This window comes from Panthera leo, chromosome C1 (genome assembly GCF_018350215.1).
Source record: "Panthera leo isolate Ple1 chromosome C1, P.leo_Ple1_pat1.1, whole genome shotgun sequence".
Classification (NCBI taxonomy): Eukaryota; Metazoa; Chordata; class Mammalia; order Carnivora; family Felidae; genus Panthera; species Panthera leo.
This window is the reverse complement of record NC_056686.1, coordinates 216,152,224-216,171,795: the sequence shown is the minus strand read 5'-3', so window position 1 is coordinate 216,171,795 and position 19,572 is coordinate 216,152,224. Positions and strand designations below refer to the sequence as shown.

Below are 19,572 nucleotides of genomic sequence, written 5' to 3'. Positions count from 1 at the left end.
TTCTTACTATCCAAAGGAAATCAGAGTTCAAACAGTGTCACTTTGGGCCAGGCCTCCCTCCCCTCGTGCAAGGGGGAAGGTGGTGGCCTTGCCTGGATTCACCAGGTGCTGCTGTCTTGGGGGGGTAACTGGCGGGGTCTTCACCTTCAAGCACGTGGAGAGGTGGGCGCCCAGGGCAGTGTTCTCCCAGCAGAAACTCCTTCTATGGGGGGCGGAGCTCAGGCTGGAAGCTGGCATCATCCTGAAGTGTGATTATGTTCAAAGAAGCATTTCTGTATAGACAGTTCCTTCTTCACAGCTGACCAAAACCCTGATCTCAGTCGACTCAAGAGAACGGATCCTTAAGGGTGATGGACCGTCTGTGACCCTGTCCAGGGGCAGAGACCCAGCTGTTGCTCAGGTAGCAGCGGCCACACTCCTCCTGTTCCAAAAGGTGGATTCAGGAGAGACACGGGGCAGGCTGCATAGTCCAGGACAAGTGATGGGACCAAGGAGTCAGAAACTATGAGCAGGGGAGAAAGGAGACTGTTGGTGGATGTACAATGACAATACCCAGACTCCACGTAAATGCAAGGCGTGGGTGGTGGTGATGAAGGCCAACCTCTTGTTAAAAATCCCTTGCACGGGGCGCCTGTGTGGCTCAGTCTGTTAAGCATCTGACTCTCGATTTCAGCTCAGGTCACGATCTCATGGTGTGTGGGTTCGAGCCTCACATCGGGCTTTGCGCGGAGGGCACGGAGACTGCTTGGGATTCCCTCTCCCTTTCTCTCTGCCCCTCCCCCACTCAAATAAATAAATAAACTTAAAAAAAATCTCCCTTGCACGATTGCAGCCACCCGGCTGGAGACAATTGCCCCTTCTGCCAGGTTCTTCTCCCCTTCTCCGGCACCGTGGCTGACAGAACCTGCCCCCATCCGTCTTTGTCCCTCTCCTTCACCACGTTGCATTGTGTGCTCTTCTTTTGAAGAGAAGAGAGACCTCTTACAGCTCGCTCTGGGCACAACCCGCTCCACCGCAACCCCAGCTCAGTCCCCAGCTACCCAGCATGTTGTGCTGACCCCTCATCTAATTCCGCCCCAGGAATTGCTGCTGCAAGGCCACGCCACCCAGGGACAGCCAACCCCCTCCGTGGGGCCATTCTGAAGGGTTGTCCCAGCTCCCAGGCTCCCTGTGGGGTCAGCTGACCGCTCACGTCCAGAGGTAGCACAGCTCAGCTACATCCGGTTCTCTTCCCAGGGCTGCTCCCCTCCCGGTGGGTGGTGTTCCCAGTAGATCACCCCCTCAGCCTCCATCTGAGAGTTTCCAGGGAACCCAACCCACGAGGCCACCTGTTGTCCCTTACTCCTCTGCTTGGGTCCCAAAGCTTCTAACGTGTTGCAGAAGAAAAATTAAAAAAATAAATAAAATGAGAAGAAGAGAGCTTACTTGCTACAGTTAATTTTTAAAGCCCCCCCTCACACGCTGCAAGATACTTTTCAAGCGGTGCCTGAGAATAAGGACAATTGGAAGGATTTCAATTTTATTCTAAGCATTCTCTTGCTCTAAATATGCATTAGGGAGTTTGACACTTGCAAATTAAAAATTCACTGTTAATGAAGCGTGTTCCATAAAAAAAAAAAATCTGAAATTATCAGCTATACAATCTGGTCTTTGTTGAGCGAAGGTATTTTATTAACTGGCAATTAAAGAGTCACTTCATGATGAACAGTTTGGGCCAGGAAGCAAACTCTGAATCCATCAGCGTTTATGAAGTGGCTGGAAATGAAGGGAAAAATCCTTCAGAGCTACTTAGAACTGAATCTATTCATGAAAAGTACAGGTCTACCCGGTGACCTTTTGTATTGACTTTTAAGAGTCTTAATTTAGAATCAACCCCGAAGCATCTAAAAGCATTCCTGTGTGTGAGAACTGGCATGTTGACCTGTAGAAACAGACATCTCGCATTCATCCTGGTCCAAGAGTAAGGCAGGGGAGAGGGGAAACTGGTTTGACTTCGCTTGCGTTTGTGCTGACTCACCCCTAACTCTTTCATGGTGGCACAGCTGTGGGCTTATCCCTCAGGTATTTTTGTAAACCTGGTCGTTTCTCTATTGCCAATACATATATATGGTCAGAAAACTTGAGAAAGACCGCATATTAAAAAGAGAAAAACCTGAGGATTATCTGAATATTTCCACTCACCTCTACAAATGGAAAATAGACTCTTGTCAACATATCACACAAGTACAAGCTTCGTCAGTCCATAGAAAGGCTACAAATGAGCATATGTGGCCACAGAGGAGCTGTTGACAAAGGTCTGGAGGCGAGTGAATCAGAAGGCTGCATGGGGGTCAGGGCCTCCAGGCAGGATTCCAGGCCAACGCTGAGCCAAAGAACCAGAGGACAACTTCAGAGCAAGGAAGACAGAGGCCAGGGAGGGTGTGGGGTGTGGGGCTGGGGAAGCCTGGAGCGTGGCCTCCAGGTGCTTGGCGGAACCTTCTGGAGAAGATGAGAGTCACCCCTGGGGTAGTGACTTGAGCAGACCTAGGCTGTGCAAGCTGTGGTCTAAGGTCTGTGGCTCATGACCGTGGTTGGGATGGCCTGTGGGTGGGGAAGTGATCGAGGCAGGGAGGCTGTTAGGTCCAGGCAGGGACTCCCAGGAGACAGGAAGCAGGGTCCGTGCAAGCCCAGGCTCCACCCAAGGGCAAGTGTGGGCCAGGGGCCAGAGCTCCTCTGAAGTTTGCGTCCATCTCCATTGGAGAACCCATTTAAAGTCAGACATCATCCACAAGGCTGTGAGTGAAGTGAGTTCTGTTTGTCTTGTTGATTTTTTGTAAAAATGATGAGGAAGGAAAGGCACATCCAGCTGGTGGTACAAAGATCTGGGCTCATAGTGAGCAGAACGGTGACACCCTGGCCTGGCTCACAAATACCCATGGTCATCCTTTCATGACTGCCTCCCCTCCCTCCTCAGCCCCTTCCTGGGGTCCCCTCCATCTGCCTAAGACTGTCTCAGGGTGCCCTGCCCAAAACACCTCTCCCGCAACCCTAGCGCAGCGGGGCAGAGCTCCCCTTAGACACTCTGTCATTCAGGACTCTGAAGATGAGTGAGTGTCCCTGTGGTATATTGAGATGTTTGAACCTGGAGATGACCGGAAGGAAGTTTAAGGGGTTTGGGTGGCCCTGCTTGGATTTCCAATTTCCCGGAGGGCTGATGGCATGAGAAGAGAGAGTGCCATCAGGGTGGACCTCCATAAATCGTGCACAGCATTTTAGAACAATTGTGGCGGGTGGTCCTACATTCACTTGACCATTTCATCAAGAAACGTCACAGACAAGTTAACACTTAAAGCGTGAAAGTTTTCCATTTCTTACCTGGATCCATCTGGAGACCCTCTCTGCTGAGATGCTGAAGGACAGAAGCAAGGAGATTGATTCATGGCTCGTTCACCTTCACCAGCGCGAGTAAAGGGAAAACATAAAAGCACCATAGACACCTTCAAAAATGAGCTTCCAAAAATTAGTCGTTTCACCCCCTAGAGAAGAAAACGAACTTCTATCTTGTACCTTTTCTTATACAAAAATTAACTCAACACGGATCATGTATTTACATGTAAAACAAAAACCTTTAGGTAAAAAGAGGGAAAACAGATCTTCAGGATCTAGCCCTGGGCAAACAGTTTTTACATTTGACGCCAAAAATATCCACAAAGGGAAAGATTGATAAATTGGACTTTATCAAAATAAAAAATTTGTTTTTAAGTATAGGGGCACCTGGGTGGCTGAGGTGGTTAAGCGTCTGACTCTTGATTTCAGCTCGGGTCATGATCTCCCAGTTCATGACGTCAGGTTCTGCACTGACAGCACAGAGCCTGCTTGGGATTCTCTCTCCTCTTCTCTCTCTGCCCCTCTCCCACTTGCGCTCGCTCTCTCTCAAAATACATAAGCAAACATTTAAAAACTAGCAATAAAAAAATAAAAAAACTTTTGCTCTGGGAAGAGGACGGAGAAACAAGGAGAAAATGGTTGCAGGCTATACATCTGACAAAGGACTAGCATCTAGAATACATAAAGAATTCTCAAAATTTCAACAGTAAAAAAAAAATTAGTCTTCCTTTCTATCTTTGGTTTGAAAATCATCTCTAAAAGCGTTAAGGATCGCAGACGAGGACATCCTCTGTTAAGAATACGTAATAGAGGACAATGCTAGTCTGGTCGGGAGAACGTTCTCTGCAAGCCAACAGCAAGCTTTGCAAATGTGCTTTCAATGTCAGAATCACGCCATTCGCTTGACAGTCGTCTGTGTGGACTTCACGTTGGCTTTAGAAACAAAAACCCAGAGAAGGACCACCATGCGATCCATCCTTACAACCCTTTTCTCTTTGTTATCTTTCAAGCCATATGTTAAGCCATTTGGAACTATCTTAAATGGATTTTACCTGCCCAGACCACACGGTCATGTGATACTAAAGAGTCTTCTCTGCATTCACGTAACTTCGTGCTAAATCCTGGGAAGAGCCTGGTACCCACATGCAGCACCATTAGCTTGAGAAGCTTCTGCTTGTCTGCAGGGCCGCCCAGCCTTTCTGTGACCACAGCGCCTCTTCTCCAACCGCTTGGCCCAAGGAGGTGCTCCACAGTGAACCATGGAGCCAACCACCCTCTTCTATTATGTTAAGGTATTTCAAACTAAATTTTGTACTCCTTCACAAGGATGTAAAAGTGAGTGAATTTCCAGAGGCTGGTATCAGGAATAAAGGTGTCATCGTGGAAATGTCTGTATCGAGCATCCTCTGTGTCCACTGAAGGACAGCGAGAGAGGAAGATAAGAAGCCTCGAGCTGTAGGGACAGGAGCCGTAACCCAGGAAATGGAGACCCCAAGGATAGACTCCCTGCAATTGTACGTAAACTTTTACATGAAAGCGTATCACTCCAAGAAGGAGGTATGTGAGTTTTTTTCATGTTTCCTCCTATCTAAAAAGCTCAAAAATCACCACTTCCAGAAAAGACATCATTGGTTATGCAGAAGGGCCAAGGAAAGCGCTGCTGGTTCAGAAAAGAGCAGGGGTCCACCAGCCCTGGAGACAACGGAGGAGGCTTCCCCGAGAACATGGCCTGTCAGCAGCCTTTCAGGAGCTCACGCTCATAGCCCAGGTCTGCCTGGGTCTCCCCATCCCTGGGGTGGGGGAACCACAACAGCCTCGTGGCTGCCACTGCCTCCTCCCATCCTGCCCTTCTGCCACCTGTCACCCACCCCAGCAGCCAGCGACCTGATGAAACCAGGACTCCGATCAGCACCCAAACAGTGCTTGGGGCTCAAGAGCTGGGCGGTGGTTCTTTCCAAAGGAATGCTGGATGTTCGCCTGAAGGTGCTGGAAGGAGGCAGTGGGGTACAAAGAGGCACCAGATGCTAGAGACATCAAGAAGGGCGACTGGCCTGGGCTCGGTGTTGGAGGACGAGAGGGAGGTCAGGAGTCGAGGTGGATGCCAAGTGTCTTCGCTGAGATGCCACAGAGGATGAGGTACAGAAAACCAGGAGCTGGCTTCAGAATGACACAGATTGGAGGGTGGGACACCCGCTCGGATGCATCACATGGTTAGTGGAAATTCCAGGCAAACTCTGGCAAGATTCAAGAGGCCCCCCTGCGCAGAAAGCCCCCATCGAGGACAGGAGAATGGATGGGCTGTGGGAAGACCAGCGTGGGGTTAAGCTGGAGAATCTGGATGGCGTCCACAGAGGAGGGCAGGAGGAAGAGGGGAAACCAGTGAGAGAAGGCAGCAGCCTGGGAGGAGGGAGACATTCGGCACCCTGGAGACAGTGAGGCTGCCATTTCCTTTTCCAACTGTGTGAGTTTCTGGAAGGACGAAAGGAAGGTTCTCCTTCTGTCCCCTCCGCCCGGCTACCGTGAGAAGTGAGAACTAATAATATGACGGAGACAAGTCAGGAGGTTCTTTGAAGGGTGGGAACCACTGTGTGGAATGTTCCAGAAAAGCCAAGGAGGATGCTTGAGGAAAAGGTGCGTTGATGGACGCAGAGCTCCTTCGGCTACAGAGGAGCGCGGGCCAGCAGGTGCAGAAGGCAGATCACCAGCAGCGGACGGACTCGGGCTGAGACCTGAGGGCAGCTCATATACATACTTCTTAAGGAAATTGCCAAATGATCAATAAAGTCGAGAAAGGATTTTACGAAGGGATAGAGCTAAGTGTTCAGGGATGGGGGAAATGCACCCATGGTGTGGGCTGGGGGAGGTCCCAGGGCGGCAGGCAGGGAAGAGATGTTGCCCGATAGAGTAAGGCCAGGGTTCTCTGCAGCAACGAATGCTGGGAGAGAAGCCAGGAGAAGCAAAAGGTTTCAGGGGTGAGGAGAGTGTGAAGGGGAGGAAAACCATTTCACCCAAATGGCCTCCATCAAGAAGGCTTAAAACCCACGTGACTCTGCTCAGCCGGCAGAAGGACAGACAGCCACACAGGGACCGGTGCAGGGTTCGATGGTTACCGCTACCCGCTGAACCAGAAGACGGGACCAGACTGATGCTTGATTGACTGATTGATTGATTGATTGATTGAATCAACCAGAATAATTCAGGTTGAGCATTTTCACTGGACCCTGATTTCCCATAATGCGAGTTTCCAGAAAGATAACGGAGATTCCTTCCATTCAGCGTCAGAAATAAAGACAGGAGAATCCCTGGATAGTCCTTTGCTGGCCCTAGGACTTGGTTTTCCCAGACCCATCCCCCTGAATGCTCATCTAATTACCCCCATCAAGCAATATATAACAATTATCACTCAAGCACCACAAGTTCAGGGTAGAGGAGGAGAAATCGGGTTATTGATTTAAAGAAAAAAAGAGAGAGAAACAAGCAAAGGTCGCGTGGAACCCATCACCCATCATCATTAACATGGTGGTGTACATCCTTCCAGACACTTCTTTAGGCATCGATGTATACTAATTGTTCCTTACGCTGCATGTTTCTAGTGACCATTAATTGTGGCATCCTGAAATGGGATGCTGAAGTCAGGATAAAGGTTAGGGACAAAGAGGAGTATTTAAGTTAACCCTCTGGAGGCTGAGAAAGCTGGGCTTTTCCCTGAGTTAAGTCTTCCTAAAAGGCAAGGAGCTGAGCCGGGTGCACAGAGGTAAGAAGGGCTTCCCGGCAAAGAGGACCCCCGCTGGGAAAGCATCTCTTGTAGGTGTGGAGCCCGGACGGTGGTCAGGGGCCTCGGGGGAGGACATCAGCTGGCGGTTTGGAGGGTCGTTGTGAGAAACGTGGCATATTTCTTACCACCATCATAATGGCCAGGACAATTTTTCTGACAAAAATTAAGCATAGGTGCCACCAGAGAAAATCAGGACCGATGTACTTAGAACACAGCTACCCATTTTTTGACTTCACATTGTGGGTTATCTCAGATGGGCTGAATACCTTCTATGTAAGAAGGAACAGCAGTCTGAAGCCTGAAAAGGCAGGAGTCATTTTGATTCTGAATCTCCATGGAATTGAGAGAACAGTGCGAGCAGAAAAGTAAAATGGCATCCTCAGTTACCTTCAAGCTTGAAAATAGTTATGAGATGCTGAATTTTTTTGCAAAGAGCTCTCATATTATTTTGGTGCCTTTTTATTTTAAAATACGGTTAGTAGCAATGAGAGCTCTTGGGCTGATTTTCAGTTGTGGGTCTAAAATCCGTTGAGTGGGAAATAATCAGTCCAAATGCATACCCCCATTTTTTTAGAGGTGGGGGGAGAGAGGGCATGCATGAGCAGGGTAGAGGGGCAGAGGGAGAGGGAGAGAGAATCCCAAGCAGGCTCCACACTCAGCATGGAGCCCAACACAAGACTCCATCCAATGACCCTGGGATCATGGAACCCAACACAAGGCTCCATCCAATGACCCTGGGATGGGCTCAGTTTCTAGAATCATCCACACCCAGTTCGTGGACATAGCACTGCCTGCTCAGACGGGCCAGCTGGAACACTGCCCAGGTGGGTGGGCAAGGGGCTGGACCTTTGCTCATAACCTAGGAAGGAGCCTGTGTGCCTTATCGTAGCCCAGTCACCAGGATGTGTGCACTTGTATTTCTAGTCTCAACAGATAAAGTGGGGCTGTAATTAACCAAAATACCATTCTTCTTTAACAGGAAGAAGATGAGGGGTGGAAAATGTCACCGAGTGTCTTTCTTCCTACGATGGAGGAAGGAAATAACGTATACAAAGGTTGGTTTAGGAGAATATACGTGTCACCCTGTCCACCCAGCATGATCCCCAGCCCTAGCACCCTGCCTGGGTGGGGAAGAATGAGGTGCTCAGTCATGAGAGGCTGGAAACATGCGGCTCATAGCCCAGATCTTCTGTCTGTCTCTACTGCAAAATTCCTTTGAGTTGCTTAAAAGGCATCGAATCAGTAAAAGAGCCAGATATGAATACCACGAGAACATAATCTCTAAACCTCCATGCTGGTTTTGAACCCCTGGGACTTCAGCTGAACGTCCTCTTGCTGGGAATGAAAGGGATTTGTCCTGGACCGTTTCAATGAAGAAAATCAATACCGTATGTCCAGTAAAATGTTTTAATCCTGTTAGACCAAGACAGGTGCTCCAGAAACCCACACATAATTCTTCTGTCCACTGTTCAGCCTAATTAGCCCAGCGATAATCTGACTAGACCTGCACCTGTATGAATTCGTCTTTCAAGAATTTCTGGTACAATCTACAAGAACAATTACCCAATTCCTTTGGTTCCCCTCCGCCCTCAGGATGAATCCCAACACAGAATGACCCGTCAGCATGACCCCGGTCATTGGTGCCCTTCGGTAATTCCTGAAAAATGCAGTAAGCTTGTGAAGTTGAGTTTTTGCGAGCATCGGCCATGCCTGTGGTTCCTTCCCACTTCTGGTCTTGTCCGGACAGCACTGGTCCTATTATTTACTTACCACCTTTTTTTCATTGACTTGGGGTTTTTACCCTGCGATAAATTGAGCCTCATCCTGGCCAGCAACCCGAATGTCATTTCGGGTTGGAGATGCTAGTTACATGAAATAAAAACGTCCATGCGCCACCCGAAATTCTCTCACTTACCGCCAGTGGCGAGGGTCCCACGCCGCGTGGGATGCTGAACGAAGGCGGAAGCTTGGGGGGAAAGGTGGCGTCCACAGGATTTGGCATCCACTTTGATCGGGGAGGAAGGAGGTCAAGGCAGTAGCCCCGTCATGGTATTAGGTGCCCAAGACACGCGAGGCTTTGTGTTTTCTGTGCCCTTCTCATCTTCTCTTCCCGACAACCAGGGGGAGCAAACAAAGCCATCCCCCTGTGAGAAGGAGCCTCTGCCCCTCCCCCCCCCCCCCCAGTTTGAGAAGTCATCAAGTCCTTTACAAACCGCAGTGCAGAGCAATCACCATCAGAAACACCTGGGCGTGGTGGAGGTGGATGGGTGGGGGCAGTGGCCTAGGGCGAGCGGCTTCCGCAACTTAGGCGGCAGCAGCAGCATCCAAGGCCTCGCCGGGGACCTAGGAAGCGCGCGCGTCACACTGCTGGGTCACGGGCCAGCTGTGGGTGCCACCAGAACTCGGTGTGTCTGCAACAGTAGCTGCTACTTGGGGACGTTTCTTTTGGCCTTTATGCCACCCCCGCTGGTCCTACTCTGCATGTCTATCCCCAGCCTCCGAGAGCACTGTTCGCAACTTCCAACGCATCAGATAATTTGCCCCCTCGTGTTCTGCTGAAGTCCCCCCTCTTGGAGCCCTGTCACCTGTCATCCTGGGCCTCCCTTCACCTTTCAGGATTGTCACTCTCTCGTTTTGGTGGAGCCCGCCCTTCAGGGTGTCTGGAGAAGGAGCTACGGCAGGGCGGCTCTAGGGGCCAATACATCTAAATACGGTCTTACACTTACGCTCAGCGGGACCATTTCCCTCGGCATTTGGGAGGCCTGGTTCCCTTCTCCTCCGAAATTAACTATCAGGAGAAAATAAGGGGGAAGGAAAGGAAGGTGAGAGATAGCCAACCCCTCATCTGCCATAACAGGAGGTCAGGGGCTCAAGTCTGAAACTAATAAACCAAAAAACAGTAGTATATGCACATTACAGACACAGAACAACAGAGAAGCAGCTAGATGGCCTCGCACCCTCCTCTCGTGGGCCCTGTGCTCTGCCACCAGCAGGCCAGTCCCTCCCTCCCCAGAGACCTTGTGCTGGGGGTTCCCCTTGCCAGGAATGCTGGTCCCTGCAGGCCTTCCTTGAGCCCCATGTCGGGTAACAGTCTCCAGCCTCACCCTGTCCCCAACCTGCTTTCCCTACCTCCATCTGACGTGGATGTGGGTGTTCCTGTCTCCCCACAGGAGGACGCGGGTCCCAGAAGGCAGGGCCTTCCACCGTCTGCCTAGTCTGATAGCAGAGCCTGCCCCATAATCAGGCTCAGTCAAGTTCTGAATTAAATAACCTACGAGTAAATCACATTTGTGGATAAATCTGAATCTGTTCAACGCATTTTTTAAATGAAGGAATGAATGCCATTGGGCAGTGTCACCGGAAGGCAGGGTCAGACAGCTTTTTGTTTATAATCCTTTCCCTATTCTCCGACTTTGTCTAAAACGATGTGGGCGTATGATTTTGATATAAGCAAACGTTAATATGGGGGAAATCGAACGTTGCCGTGGGAAGCCAAGTCTTGGTACCTGCCGACCCACTCAGGAAAGCTCTTGAGACTTTCCACGCCGTTTGTGTGATATCTGTTTCCATGATGCTGTTTGTATAATATCCGTTTCCTCTAAGGCTGGGGGAAAAAAAAAAAAGCCCAAGCCGCGGTCACTTGGGAGAGGAACCGTGAAGTCCCATTTTCCTCTCTGGATTTGTGGCGTTTCCTGTGTCATCTGCCAGGTCTCTGGTAACTGAAAGAAATTCAATGTCTTCATCTTAGAATTCTTTTCTCAAAAATCAAAGGTTTTCCTTTTCAAATAAAACATTAGCATTTTAATCACTGCCCACCCCCATGTGAGAAACTGTACCCGACTGCTTTTCACATTCCCAGGATGAAAGCTCTTGGGGCAGTTGTTGTGCTTTGAGGGCCCTGAATAGCTTCCTGCATTTGTAAATGTCCATGAAATTCTTGAAGGGATTGAGAGTGCCCTGTGCAAAAGTGTCATGAGAAAAGCAAAGTTTCTGCGCAAAACCAGGACCATTCGAATGGCGGTGGAGGTGAACTCGGCACTAAGCGCCCGTTTACTTGCGAACCACGGTGACAAGCCCAGAATGAGAATTTGTTACGAGGTGCCATTGCTTTTCCATAAATAATCACCTCGTGTTCCTCTCTGTTCAATGTTCTGTGTCTCTTTCTTTAGTTAACGCTGCTGCTCCCAGAGTTTAGTAAGCCTGTCTAGTGAAAAACAGCACAGTAGCTTCCTGGCGATAACAAAGCTATTTCGCTTTAAAATGTCTTAATGAAACAGGTGAGTTTTGTTGTTGGAGATTTAATGATCGTGCGAGGGGGACACCCGTGAGACAAGAGTTATCAATGGTTGGCACGTTTTGACACATTTAAGCCTCTTCTAGGACTTTCAAGGGGGAAAGTTTGCAATTTCAAACACTTAAGAAGAAGCATTTATATATTCTTACATTTTGAAGCTTTAAGCTCATGAACATTTCAGAAAATGCACTGAGAAGGAACAGTTACCTTCAGATGAAGAAGTAGATGTGCCTTGGGCACACACACACACACACACACACACACACACACACACGCCAGCCACAAAACCCACCTTGTAGGGAGGTCGGGGGCTAAGAATAAACTTCCAAATTAGGACTGACTGAAAACAACAAAACACGTCAATGGGCTGATTTAGATCACGTATGCAATGCGTATTTTTCATTCCCTAACTGTGAAACGCAGGATGGGCCTCTTGGGCTGGCACTCAGTCGCAGGATTGATTATTTAAAACAATAAAAGCTCAGCTCCTAGCTTTCCAGCAACTTCCTGTGTGCCCACTGCTGCCACAAGTGGCCTCCGTCAGTCTGTTTTGGGTCTTCTCCCTCTTGGTCTTCAAAGGAGTGTGAACTCCTGGTCACCTGCCCCGCCCGGGTGATGACATCCCACGATGTCCTCACCTCTGGGGTCACCCTCTGCCGGGCAGGCATCCGGGAGACACGTGCCAAACCCATCCCGGACCCATCATTCCTTGCCATCATCTCTGCTCTAAAAGCAGGGCCACCTGTCACACGGCCACCCTGATGGGGAAAGACACCGAGGTGACTCAGCTCTGTGAAAACTGCTCCATCTGTGTGACTTAGTTCTTGTCTATCTCCTGTACGTCTACAGTAGCCACCCCAGAAGAAATTGGGGTCTTATCGTCACCCTCGTTTTCCAAAGTCTGTCCCCCCAAATTTGCAGAACGCGTGGCAGAGACCCTGGCCAGCCAGCGACCGGCAGAGTCGTGCCTGTGCACTCCCCTCGATTCCCAGGTGGGAGGCTGGGAAGGCTAAGAGCCCTCGCTGGACCCGGATTCCAGACAGGCTCTGCTCTGGCCCATGCTCTGTACTCCCACGGTACGGCCAGGGAGTGTGGTGGGCCTGCCCAGCCTGCTCATGACAACATCTTGCGGTGACCATTTCTGCCTCCAGAAGTGCCCACGCCAACCGCTGGGAGCACCGCAGGGTCTCCAGCCTGGGGCTAACGCACTTGGAAAACTGGAGCTGCGTTTCCCTGTCCCATCTTCCTGTACACTTTTCCCGTCCGCGGGGTCCTGACTGATCGCTTTGGGAACGTGTTGGAACGTGTTGACATTCACTGGCCCTCAGGCCTCCATCGCTCCCGCTTAGCTCTGGCACAGTTGTCCTGCAAGGTCCGTCTCCCCTCAGGAAGTAGGACTTGTCGATAAGGCGGATGAAGAGCCAATGAGTGGTCACGTGGGGGTTCCACTTGACCTGCCACGAGGGCCAGACAGGCAAGGGACAAAGCCTTCGGGCAAATTTTTTGCCCCTTGGCCAGATTTGAGTCACGGGCCAACGTGTTCTGGCCCTGCTGTCCTTCTCTTCGGGATCTGCAGCTTTTCCCGGCTCCCACCGCCGTGTCCTTCCTTAGTCTCTCACCTCTTTGGCCGACCTCGGGCCCCTGTGATTCATTTGACTCCCTTCTCGTTGGTTTGCCCAGGTGTCTCTCCAGGCACCTGCTCTGCCCTCTGTCTTCGAGGTTGACACCTCTTGGTCTCCGCGGCACCCAGACATATGTTCCTGTCTGTGACTGTGACTGTGACTGTCCCTCCCTTCTCAGGCAGCTGCGTCAGGGGGACACCCCCCAGGCAAGCTCAGGATCCCCAGTCTGTGCCCATAGGGGAGACGGAGGTTGGGAAGGTTTCTCAGCCTCTGCCCATTCATTCACACCCTCACCCGCCCACACGGACGCCTTTCTCCCCACATGGAGCCATCACCTGACCCGTGTGGGGAAGCCTCCGTCTGGCCCCCGGGGCCCTCAGCTGACTCCCCAAGTTGAAGGGCATCTCAGGACGAGGTCCTGGCGAAGTGGCCTTGCTGGGTGGTGTTTGCAGGCCGGGTTCTGGCAAGTTTCCATCACATTCTGAACACAGATCCTGGGACGAGACCTCACTTCCCAGACTGACCGTCTCAGCTCCCATGGGGGGAGCCCCCCCCCCACTGCCCCAGTGCCAGGATCCAGCTGACCTGCACACCTCCGCACACATCTGGAACTCCCCCTCTGAGAAGTGGGCTTCAGCTCAGCTTATGCCGGTGATACTAAATTATCCTTATTTCCTCTAAGGTCACATTTCTCCAGTTATCCTTTTGACTCTCAGAACAAGGCAAAAAGGAAACATAAAACACGTATGATTTCCAACACATCCAAAAAGTAATTCAAAATTATAACCCTTCAGGGGACAGTCATGGGTGTTTGTACGTTCAGTGTTGTCTTTTAACAAGGGGCTGGGGTAAATCACTCACGAGTTCAGCTAGCAATAAAATCTTTCGTGTTTTAGGGAATTGTTTGAATAATGAAAGTAATCTAAAACATATTGCAAAAACAGCCATCCCACATTTGCATAATTGTATAATCCCACAATTAATATATTGTTTATTACATGGTTATAATCATTAGGAGAATACCATTTCATCGTACTTTTTTCTTTTTTATGTTTTCACATTAGCAGTTTTCTTCTTCCTCTTTTAGGCATCATACGAGCACGTTTTTCCCATTTGGGAAGTGGAAGAAAAGAACACAGAGCCACATCACTCTCCCATCAATAATCTCTTGATTCTTCTATTCGAATTTGTGTTCCACGCAAGAGGATAGAGAATTAAACCTGTGTTTTATATTGCTTTAGCCGTTTGTCACCCATCCTCATGTTGAAAAAAAACAAATTCCTTTTCTTTTTCTTTATCCTTCTGGATTGCAGACATGTGGAGGAACAGAGACGAGTCGTGGAATTTCCCCCAGGACCATGACCCGGAACTGATCAAACAGGAGAAACGGAAGGAGCTGGAGTCAGAGATCAGAATACAGGTAACACGGCACTTACGTTGCCAGAAGACAAGTCAGCAGAAGAAAAGCCACAGGGCTTTTTCACAGTTTCCTATCAATGACCGACCCAGATTTGACGCTATTTTTAAACTACACAAGGCACACAGTCGCTCGAAAGTGGCGTATTCTGTCCTCACCCAGGTGGACGAGCTGATGAGGCAGGAACTGAAAAACTTGAAACTGGCCGTGAACAGAGAAAAGGAGCAACCAGTCAAAGCAGGGAAGAAGAAAGGAGGCAAAAAGGTGAGTAGTAGCGAGCACGGGAGGGCTGAGGCGCATACAGATTCAAACCAGGCCCAGGACGGCTGTCCAGGCGCCCGGTGCTGAGTCCCGGGTGCCACCTGGCACACCGGCCAGGCCCGGGTTGCCGTGCATGGAAACGCCTTCCTTGGGTGGCTTTGCCTCATTCCACCACGCGGCCCTCGGGGATACGGGCTCTTAAATGGGATAAATCCAACAGTCTGAGAGTGACCCACCCTGCCCCTCCCCGCTGCAGATTCACGTTCCCCAAACCCCACAGATATAATGAGGACGATCAGGGGAGCCAGCGATGGGCCCAGATCTAGGGGAGGCCAGCGGCAATGACCAAGCGCTTTGGGAGCAGGGGGATCGGGTGAATTCAGTGTTAAAGTGCCAGCAGTCCATCTCACAGAGTTTTGTTGGAGTAGCCAGTTAGATCCCTATATTCGACGTTCATTTCCTAGGGCCCTGTGAGATCATAGAAAACATATATATGGGTCCCTACCTCCGGCTCCTGGCACAGAGCTCCTGAAGCCATTGTAAAGTCTGAAGTCATGAGAGCACTGAGAGCATCTTTTGTTCTATTGAGACAACTCTGGGTGGGCTCCTGGGTGGCCCCTCTCTGGGGGCTGGTCACCGGGAAGACCAAAGCAGGATGAGAAGCTTAGAATTTGCAGCCCCAACCCCCCATCCTCCAGAGAGGGCAGCAGTGCTGGCAGTGGAGTTAATAATGAATCATGCCTGTGTGAGGAAGGCTCCGTGAAATCCCAGTAATGTCAGGAGGGTAAACACGGGCCCGTACCAGGGGGTTGATGCACCCCGACTCGCTCCTGCACTCAGGACCCTCCCCGACCTCACCCTACGTACCACTTCATCTGGCTGTTGGTCTGTACCCTTTCTCACATCCTCGAATAAGCCGATAAACGTCAAGTGTTTCCCTCAGTGCTTCGAGCCGCTGTTATAAATTAATCAAACCTGAGGAGGGGTCACGGGAACCTCAGATTTATAACCAGTGGGTCGGAAGCACGGGGGACAACCCAGACTTGAGGCCGGCGTCTGCTGCGGGGGTGGGGGAGTGGTCGTGTGAAACCGAAGCCATTTCTCGGTAGATAGTGTCAGACCTGACTCAAATTGTAGGACACCCGGCTGGCGTTGCTTGGTGGGGGAACCCCACACACACGCATCTGGTGTCGGAAGTGTTGTGCATGTGGCAGTCACATGAGAACGAAGGAGACACGCAGGAGGGAAGAACTGGCCTTTTCCTCACCTAGACCCCTACTTTGACTTTCATCCCAGATCCAGCCCTGCCACCGGGGCCAGAACCCTCCAGGGGCAGGCCACACTTGGCCTCCCTGGCCATGTCCGCAGGTGCGTAGGCAACCTCTGCCCCCGCGATGGCTTTCTCAGGGTTCTCCGGCTCCTCGGCCCTTCTTGTGATTCACAAACTGTCCTGGAGCTTTTCACACATCCGGCTACACGAGTGGCTACTTCCTCCAGCCCCTTGAGGATGACGCTCTCCTGATCCGTCTTCTGTTGACTTTACAGTTTCACAGTTTAACCTTGACTTTTCGGTGCGATGCCTGAATGTCCTTCGTGGCCCTCTTTGAGGATACATCCCTGAAGCCGGAGAGGTCACTGTCTATAGGTCATGGTCTCATCAGTAGGTGAGGGCACTGACTGAGGAGACCACGGACTCTAGTAATGCCTTGCATACCTGCATGAAAAAGTGATGTTTTAGGGGTGCCTGGGTGGCTCAGTCAGTTAAGCCTCCAACTTTGGCTCAGGTCACGATCTCATGGTTCATGAGTTCAAACCCCACACAGGGCTGTCTGTTGTCAACACAGAGCCCACTTTGGCAACTCTGTCCCCCTCTCTCACTGCCCCTCCCCCGCTGGTTGTTAATTAATTAATTAATTAATTAATTAACTTTGTTAAAAAAAAAGAAAAAAATTGATGTTTTAGTGACTGAACGTGGAATTCAAGCCAGACAAAATGGGAAATGAAGACAGGAGGTAGCTGTACACCCTCTGGCTGAAAATAGGTTTTCTCGTTTTACCCAACAAGTACCATTGGCCAAGCCCAAGGCCAATGGGCCTCCTCACCCTCCCTCACGACTGCCCTGTCTCACTGCCTGCAGTCTGGTGGCTGCCCTGTCCATGTAATGACTCACAGTATGTCACAAGGAGGGGCTGCTGCGAATTTCCCTTTTGGGATTAAATGGGTTGTGTTCAGGGTACCCCAATAGCTTGATGGTAAATCTGTAACTATCGAGTTTTGCGTGCCTCAAACTCCAATTCAATGACCTAGGCGTAAACCTTGGAGACATAAATTGAATGTGTGTTTCTTTTCCCATTACATCAAAAAACTTATTGCATTGTGGTTTTAATTTGCTTTTCCCTGATAACTAATGCTGTTGAGCATATTTTTTAATATAATTTATTGTCAGATTCGTTTCCATACAACACCCAGTGCTCATTCCAACAAGTGCCCTCCTCCCTTCCCATCACCCACTATCCCCTCTCCCCCACCCACCATCTACCCCTTAGTTTGTTCCTTAAAAAGGGTTAGTATCAAAAATCTGTAAAGAGCTTATCAAACTCAACACCAGAAAAACAAATAATCCAGTGAATAAATGGGCAGAAGACATGAATAGACACTTTTCCAGAGAAGACATCCAGATGGCCAACAGACACATGAAAAGATGTTCAACGTCACTCATCATCAGGGAAACACAAATCAAAGCCACACTGAGATACCACCTCACACCTATCAGAGTGGCTAAATTGAATGTGGTTTTAATTTTGAAAGCTGAAGCTTAATTAACTCTACCAAATCCCATCCTTCAGAAGACCATTAGCAGAAGGGAAATAGTCCACCTCAACCATAGAAAAGAAGGAGGAAAAGGACTCAGAGGGATAGAATTGGGCAGTATTAATCCATCATCATCCAGAGAAAGTGACTTGATCAGAGATCTTACAGCAGCCTGAACAGTCCTTTCAGAATACAAATCTGATGTTATCACTCCATGCTAAAACCCTTCAATGGTATCTTAATCCCCCAAGGATAAAGATGACGATCTTCAGCCAGGCTTACAAGGCCATGTCTGACCTGGCCAGTGCCCTCTTCATGATCTTCAGCATTCTGACCTTCCTCTCTGTCCCCCAAACATACTATGCTCCTTCCCAACACAGGGCCTTTGCACATGCTATTCCCTCTCAAGAACTATCTTCACTCCCTTTCCCCTAATTCCTCGCATAGTTAACCCTACTCATCCCTATGGTCTCAGTGCAAGCCTTTCTTTCTCAAGGAAGCCTTCTGGGCCATCCATAGTAAGTCGTCTTTCTCTGCATACACATAGCACTGTGTACTATATCTTCCTGGTACTCTGTCAGAGTTTTAATATTATATTTACTAGTGAGATCATTTTGTTGGTATCTGCCTTTCTGAATCTATGGAAGAGCTGTGAGTGCAGAAACTGTGTGATTGTCTTTTTTGATTGCTCACCATTGTAACCCTTTCTGGCACAAAGCAAGTCCTCAGCACATATTATCCAATAAATTAATTTGTCAGATCTAGACCCCATGCAGATTGATCCCTGTAAGCTAAATATGTGCTTCAGGATGTCACAGGATAGCATCAGGAGCGATTCACAGCATCCAGCCACCTCCCATAGTAATGCCATAATCACCAAGCAACCTTCCGATGAGTTATTATAGTTTCATATTGATTTTCCTTAAGTTGGAAGTCTACAGGGTCTGTTTCTCTTGGCAAGTGTGTGTGTCATTCTAAATTAATCTACTTACATTACAGTCTGTTCCACCTTCTCCTGTTATTTGCAGATCCAAAATTAGGCTTGAGGAACAGATTGTCTTTATTAACTGTTTCATTCAATAAGTATTTACGGAGCACTGTATGCCAGGAACATTTCAAGGCATTCGGGGTACAGAAGAGAACAACACACACAAGGCATCTGTGCCGGCAACAGCAGGTTTCTAGGTCTGCAGGACTGGGTCTCTCTGGATGTGCTGTCATCCCCATGATGACACCACTGGGTGAGGTCCTGCCTCTCAGGGGCCCTTTCTCTCCTGAGTTCCTCTCCTGTTGTAATCACAGAAATATTAAGGACATAGGAGTTCCTGGAGAAGCTAAGAAACTCTTTGGCAGTAAAATCCTTGGTTGACTCTCTTGCATTTCCCAGATTGCCAGCGTATATAAGTGGGGGAGGGAGGAATGTCATATACAAAAATAAATTGAGAACCTACTTTTAAAAGAAACAAATGAGGGGCGCCTGGGTGGCTCAGTCGGTTAAGCGGCCGACTTCGGCTCAGGTCACAATCTCACGATCCGTGAGTTCGAGCCCCGCGTCGGGCTCTGTGCTGACAGCTCAGAGCCTGGAGCCCATTTCAGATTCTGTGTCTCCCTCTCTCTCTGCCCTTCCCCTGTTCATGCTCTGTCTCTCTCTGTCTCAAAAATAAATAAACGTTAAAAAAAAATTTTTTAAAGAAACCAATGAACATTCCACACCTGAAAAATGCAGTATCGGAGATTAAAAACTCCTGGAACTGGTCTGACAACAGCATGGACATAGCAGAAGACAGATTGAGCTTTTACCGGTCGGTAGGAAATGTAAACTGAAGCACAGAAAGAACAAGAATGTAAAGAACAGAACAGAGAATAAGAGACACTTGAGACATGGTCAAAAGTGGTACCGCATGTATAACTGGAATCCCCCAAAAAGGAAGGAGAATGGGAAAGAAGCAATCTATGAAAAAGTACTGTCCATGAATTTTCCCAACCAGATGAAAGACACGAAGCCGCAAGTTCAGCGACGTCACTG

At 49.4% G+C, this 19,572-nt stretch overlaps 1 protein-coding gene across 4 annotated transcripts in view; it reads left to right on the top strand.

Moving 5' to 3' along the window:
• Nucleotides 1-19,572, top strand: part of IQCA1 (IQ motif containing with AAA domain 1) — a 153,442-nt gene that overhangs the window by 78,230 nt on the left and 55,640 nt on the right. For all 4 annotated transcript variants that reach the window (XM_042950630.1, XM_042950629.1, XM_042950626.1 and 1 more), the window contains exons 9-11: nt 8,121-8,196; nt 14,371-14,477; nt 14,637-14,738. In XM_042950630.1, the coding sequence (XP_042806564.1) occupies nt 8,121-8,196; nt 14,371-14,477; nt 14,637-14,738 (285 nt within the window). The remainder of the gene's footprint in view (nt 1-8,120; nt 8,197-14,370; nt 14,478-14,636; nt 14,739-19,572) is intronic.